General features: G+C 45.4%; 1 protein-coding gene across 11 annotated transcripts in view; it reads right to left on the minus strand.

Moving 5' to 3' along the window:
* Positions 1 to 5,242, minus strand: part of ZDHHC21 (zinc finger DHHC-type palmitoyltransferase 21) — a 65,452-nt gene extending 60,210 nt beyond the window's left edge. For 3 of the 11 annotated variants that reach the window (XM_070496038.1, XM_070496037.1, XM_044756551.2), the window contains exons 1-2: positions 4,751 to 4,879; positions 1,366 to 1,392 (exon numbers count right to left, since the gene is read on the minus strand). Coding sequence is in view for 1 of the 11 variants with exons in the window: in XM_070496044.1 (XP_070352145.1) it covers positions 4,751 to 5,208 (458 nt within the window). In the remaining 10 variants the exon portion in view is untranslated. Of the gene's footprint in view, positions 1 to 1,365; positions 1,393 to 2,847; positions 2,979 to 4,750 lie in introns of those variants that run through there. The other 8 variants (XM_070496042.1, XM_070496035.1, XM_070496036.1 and 5 more) reach the window with 5 other exon arrangements.
* Positions 5,243 to 6,000: the final 758 nt, after the last annotated feature.

Here is a 6,000-nt window from a genome sequence, read left to right on the forward strand (position 1 = left end):
TATTTAATTTCTGATTTTATCTACCCTGAAAATTGGTCAAGTGAAATAATTCTACCTATCAAGCTACAGCTGTCTCTAATAATTAGCCAATGAGGTAATTCAACTTTTAAAATATCACATAGGTATGCAGTTTATTCCAACAGAGCAGGAAATTAATCTTGTACAGATATTAAAAAGACAACCGCATTCAAATCATGACACAGCCTCTTATTAGCTCTCCAAGCTTCAGTTTCTTTTCAGGCTTTAGTTTAACCATCTGTAAAACGGTGATAAAAATATCAACTCACGGGGTTGTTGTCATGCTTCAGTGAGAAATGACCTGGCAAATGAGAGGCATCTCCAAAAATGGTAACTTTAAAGGGGAGTGGGGGAGGGGAGACGAAGGGAGACTTAAAGATGAGTTTTCCTAGTCTTAGAAACTCCGAATGAAACGACGTTTCTGGGTCCCGGTGACTAAGGTAGTGATACAGTTTACCCTCAGCTATCTCCTTTCTCTAACAGGAAAGTCTGAGAACTACTTGTCAGAGATGAGAAACCTCAGATAGTACAGTCTTTCAGCTAGCATCATACTATAAGCATGTAGGGAGGTTGTATTTCCACATGTTGGCATGAGTTCTCTACAAGCAGCAAACTAAAAATAGAGATTTGCTCTAAAATAGAGTGATTGAACCAAAGCCTGTGAACTAAATCTCTTTCAAGTAAAAGCAGGACTGGTGAGTTAAGGACTGAAGCACTGGAGAAAATCAGGACCCGATTTCAGAAGCTAATAAGAATGCATAATTAAAGTTCCGAATTCTGACTGAATTGCTGAGTTCTCCAGGAAGACTGCGAAAATGTGGGTGGGCAAAGAGTCAAAGAATAACATACTTGCACCACCCATTTTTTTCAAGAACCCACTTCCTAAAACAAAGCTTTAATCACTACATTCTGGGCAAAACTGAACATAAGCCATTGCTCTTTTGTGTACCTGCCTCAAGGGGGAAAAATAAATGTAAGTTCCTATCTCTGTTTAAAATATTACACTACAGTGACACGCTTCATCAGAATCTCCCAACAAAAGGTACAAACAACTTGGAAGGATAATATGAATTAAAGACTACCAAATATTGTTTCAGTCGGTACAGAGTGTCCGTATGGGACGCTTCACTTAGGAAGGTAGGGTATGGGAACAGGACAGAAAAAGCAAGAGAAGAACTGGAGTTAAACGCAGGGGAGGGACAGAAGGCAAGAGAGAACATTTGCTCCGAAAACGGCACAAGGAAAAACCGTCAGAGACAGTCAAAGCCAGAAATGAAGAGGCTCTTGCATTTCCTAGGTGTGAATCAGGCATCTTCTTCCAACAGGGAAGGGAAGCCAGCTACTTACCTCTACTACCCACGGCACCAAGACAGACTGAAAAAAAAAAAGACTAAATTAGATTTCCTTCACACCAGCCTTTACCAAAGCAGGCATGATTTAAGAATAACACTAAAAGAAAAAAAAAATCTCTCCTTACTTGCTTGCTGAAGCTAAAAATCCTGCAGTAGGTAAAAAAGTTATTCATTCCATCGCTATGAATAAAAGGCTTAAAATCAGAGGCCTGATTGAGATCACACTTGAGCACGTTAACTTAGAACTAAAATCAAATTAATGAGTGAGGGGTAAAATACTAATTTTTACCTAACCTGATCTTTGTGGAAGTGGCAACAGATGGATGAAGACGGCAGCTATCTATTGAGCCTCTTCAGTCAAGAAAGTTAATCCAACTGAGAGGAAAAGTCCAGGGAAAGAGGCCAGAAAGGCAGAAGACAAAGTTTAAAAATGTCACATTTTGGGGCCAGCCAGGTGGCACAGCAGGTAAGTGGGCACGTTCTGCTTCGGCGGCCTGGGGTTTGCCGGTTCGGATCCTGGGTGCGGACATTGCACCACTTGGCAAGCCATGCTGTGGTAGGCGTCCCACATATAAAGGAGAGGAAGATGTGCATGGATGTTAGCTCAGGGCCAGTCTTCCTCAGCAAAAAGAGGATTGGCAGTGGTTAGCTCAGGGCTAATCTTCCTCAAAAGAAAAAAAAGTCACATTTTTGCCCAGGGTACATCAAAAGAGGGAAGTAAGTAAATAAGCTACCATCACACTATGGCATTTTTGGTAAGGCAGCTACCAGTGAGAGGGAGAGCTCCTTCACAGCTATGAAGATGTACTTCTTCAACTAGGCTAACTCAATTTATCAAGGATCCTTAACCAAAAAAGTCACTAGTCTGACAGTAAGAAAGACTGGTGTGTTTCCGTTTATTCTTGTCTTTCAGCTGTCTTTTTCACCCATTTAAAATAGTTCAAACATTTTCAACTTTAATAAAAGGTAAGAATGCACTGATTATTCTACCAGATGCTAAAATGCTATTTACATTTAGTGCACTTGAAAAGTTAAACCTGAGCTAAACATTTAGTAAATGTTTTACTAAAGCAATATAAAATGTCTCCGTTCCTTAGTATGAAAGTAAAACTGAGCTTAGGGAACACTTCCTGATAATAAAAATAGCTTTTCCTCGGCCTTCCCTGTTACACCAAGTCGTACTAATACCACCACTATGTAGCCTTCTAAGCTGAAAAAGATTTTGTGGACTCGCACTCAATTACAGCTCCAGAAAAAAAGCTCTATGGAGACATTAACAGACTTCCCAACTTCTTTTTGCTTTTTTGAGGAAGCTCAGCCCTGAGCTAATATCTGCCAATCCTCCTCTTTTTGCTGAGGAAGACTGGCCCTGAGCTAACATCCATGCCCATCTTCCTCTACTTTATATGTGGGGCGCCTGCCACAGCATGGCTTGATGAGCGGCGCCACGTCAGCACCCGGGATCGGAACCACCAACCTCGGGCCGCCGAAGCAGAACATGCACACCTAACCGCTGCGCCACTGGGCCGGCCCCTCTCAACTTGTTTCTTCACTAATACAGGGCACTATTTTATCCACACGCTTTTCCACAGGTTCTAAATCAGCCCCTATGAATTAAAGAAATTAGGCAGTAGGCAAACAAGAAGTAAAAATTTTATGATTTACTAATTACTTTTTCATGTTTTAGGACCTACCGGTTAAGCTGATGGTTATGTGGACACATTTTAAAATGCTTAAATTTCTTTTATGAAATAAAACACCCCAGAGATACGCAAGGTGACACAGTTATCATTTTATTTAGAATATGCTCTATTTCATTTATTCCAACTATAGTTTTAAAGTATGTTAAGTTTAACAGAAATCACAACAGTTTAAAGGGACATAACGTAATCCTATTGTTTTACATCCAAAATGAGGGATTCTGGAACAGTCCTAAACCAAATTCTAGTCCCAAAGTATGGAATTATACACGTTCTAGTTATATTTTGATATAATTTTATTAATACTTCTTCAGGTGTTTTAAATCTACCTTTAACACGTTAAAAAGGTCTTAAACTATTTCCAAACACAGCATACGCCAAGCAAGCATGGAAAAGCTGAAATAAGCCTTAAGGAATTTACCCTGACTCCCTAGTTGTCTAGATGAGAAAACAGCGTGGGTCACTGACCTACCCATGACCCCACAGCCAGATTATGACAGCAGTGGGACGAGAATTGAGTTTTTCTTCCACAGCACCAAACCTCATTTGGTTCTTTCTTTCTGATTGACTTGTCACCTAATCTCTTCTTCAAAAATCTTTTTTGAAGACATTAAGACAAGGGACAACTAAGGCAAAATAAAATGCCTCTCCAGATTTTATCTTTAAAATAAATAAAATCTAAAGAGTTGGAAGGATTCAGCAAGATATGACACCAAAAGCCTTTCAGTCCAGGGATGGCACATACTAGGCTGTCATCAAAAGGTAACTATCATTATTATTATTATTTTACAAGGAAGGTAGTAAATTTAAGTACACATATTAGCCTACTAGGTCCAGGATCCATTTGACGCATCTCTTTAACTTGAGCTAAATTGTTCTCAGTCGTCTTTATTTTAGACTGCAACTTTACACTATGATTTATGACCCTGATTTATTTTTCCTCTTGTACTTTTATGGACTGCTACAGTGTAATATTTTCAGGTAATAACCGGTCAGGTTCTCTCAGCCCTAGAGATACAGGCATCCTCCACCAACTCACAAGGGATCTTAAAATGTGACCCAAATATAGCTTGAGAAGGACCACAACTTTAAATGGACTCTCCAGTTAAAATCCAGTGACCTATTACAGTGAATGGTCACAAGTGCAAACTGCTGCCATCCCCAAGCCATGTTTTCAGAACCACTCTGGGATCTGGAGGAGGGAGGCGGAAGGTCAATAAAGGAGCAAACTATCTCGCCTCCTGCTCGTCCTCTGCAGCCTCACACCAGCGATGCGGCAATGAATGAAAGGCAGTGATAGCAGAGATAAATCTGACATCCCTGCGCAGGCCTCCGGGCGGGGCGAGACAGGGAAACTGCAGCGCACAGGCGAGAAACTCAGAGCCAGATTTAATCAATTAAAAAAAAAAAAACTACCCCAAATCATCTCGACTACAGCAGGAGCCCACCCACCACCAGATACGGGAGGGCAGCTGGCGGGCGGCTCTGGCTGAAGATGCTCCGAGAAAGGCCAGGCCAAGGGCGAGCCGGGCACCCAGAAGCCGCGGGGTTCCGCGCCGGCCGAGGGCAGGTGCGGGCGCGCGGCCCGGGGAGGGCGGCCGGCGTCGGGGAGCCGCGGCGGGGCCCGGCGGGGCGGGGGCCGGGGGCGGCCGCGGGGCCCCCGCGCCTGCACACACTCACCGGCGCCGGCGGGCTGGCCTCTCGCCGCCGCTGCTCCCGCGGCGCCAGCGGCTCTTTCCCCCTCCGCCTCCTCCTCCAGCGCCGCCGCCGCCGCCCGGCCGGGCCGCGCTCCCCTTCCGCTTCCGGGAGCCCGGGCGCCGGGGCCAGCGGGGTGGGTCTCCGCGCGGTGCAGCGCCCCGCTGCCGCCGGCGCCGTCTCCGCTCCGCGCCCAGGCGCCGCGATGGGAGCCGCTGAGGGCCAGAAGACCAGAAATCGCGTCCCGGGCGGGAGGCGCCGCGGCTTCCAGACCGCTTGTTCCGCCGGATCGCCATCGCCCGAGCACTTGTACCTGACGCACCTCCGCGCACCCCTGCTGCCACCTGCCCAGCTCTGCCCCGGCGTCTTTCCTGTGTCCCCACACCCTCCCCGTCCCCCGTCTCCGGGGGGCCTGCAGAGGGGCTTTCCTTTAAGGATTGCATTTATCCTCCTTCCTTCGGGGGAGATGACCAACGGGCCTCTCTCCCCCTAACACGTTGTGGATGTGCGTCGTACCTTGCTTCAAAATGCAGTCCCCAGCATCAGCATCCTCTGGGAGCGTGTGAGAAATGCACAATCTTAGGCCTGCTGAACCAGTATCTGTAGTTTAACAAGATCGCCAGGTGATTCCTAGTGTGCACCTTAAAGATTGAAAAGCACTGATCTCTAGTGAATGGTCTTGCCCACTTCAGACCCTCCATGGAACAAGAGCCAGAGGTGCCCCAGCCATCCAAGATTTTTTCCTATTCCTGTTGTTAACCCAAATCCATTTCCAAACTACCTTTACTTAGTATTTCTGGAGACACCCAAAAGTTGCCAGCTTTCTCATCCCTGCAACCTAGGGGAAAAAATGGACTCAACATTGCAAATAATCCACCTCCCGGTCTAAATTGGTACTTTTGTGAACACCAGAGATATACTAAAACCTGTCCCCTCCCCTCAGCTGAACAGTACATACTTTGGGATGGTTAAAATGTTTGCAATAACGTGGAGCTAGATCTTTGTGCCTGCATGCCACGGGAGACAATGTGTGGATGGAAGAAATATTACCTGCTGCATAAATCTGAACTCCTTACATGACAGCATTGAAAGTGCTCCACAAACTGGTCCCTACCTACCTCTCCAGTCTTAGCTCTAACTTGGTTCATCTACCCATCCTAGAACACTGTCCATCTTCCTCTCTGATCATCTTAATTCTTTTTTTTACAAAGTGCTCAGACATATTTATTGCAATC

Source organism: Equus asinus, chromosome 23, assembly GCF_041296235.1.
Source record: "Equus asinus isolate D_3611 breed Donkey chromosome 23, EquAss-T2T_v2, whole genome shotgun sequence".
NCBI lineage: Eukaryota > Metazoa > Chordata > Mammalia > Perissodactyla > Equidae > Equus > Equus asinus.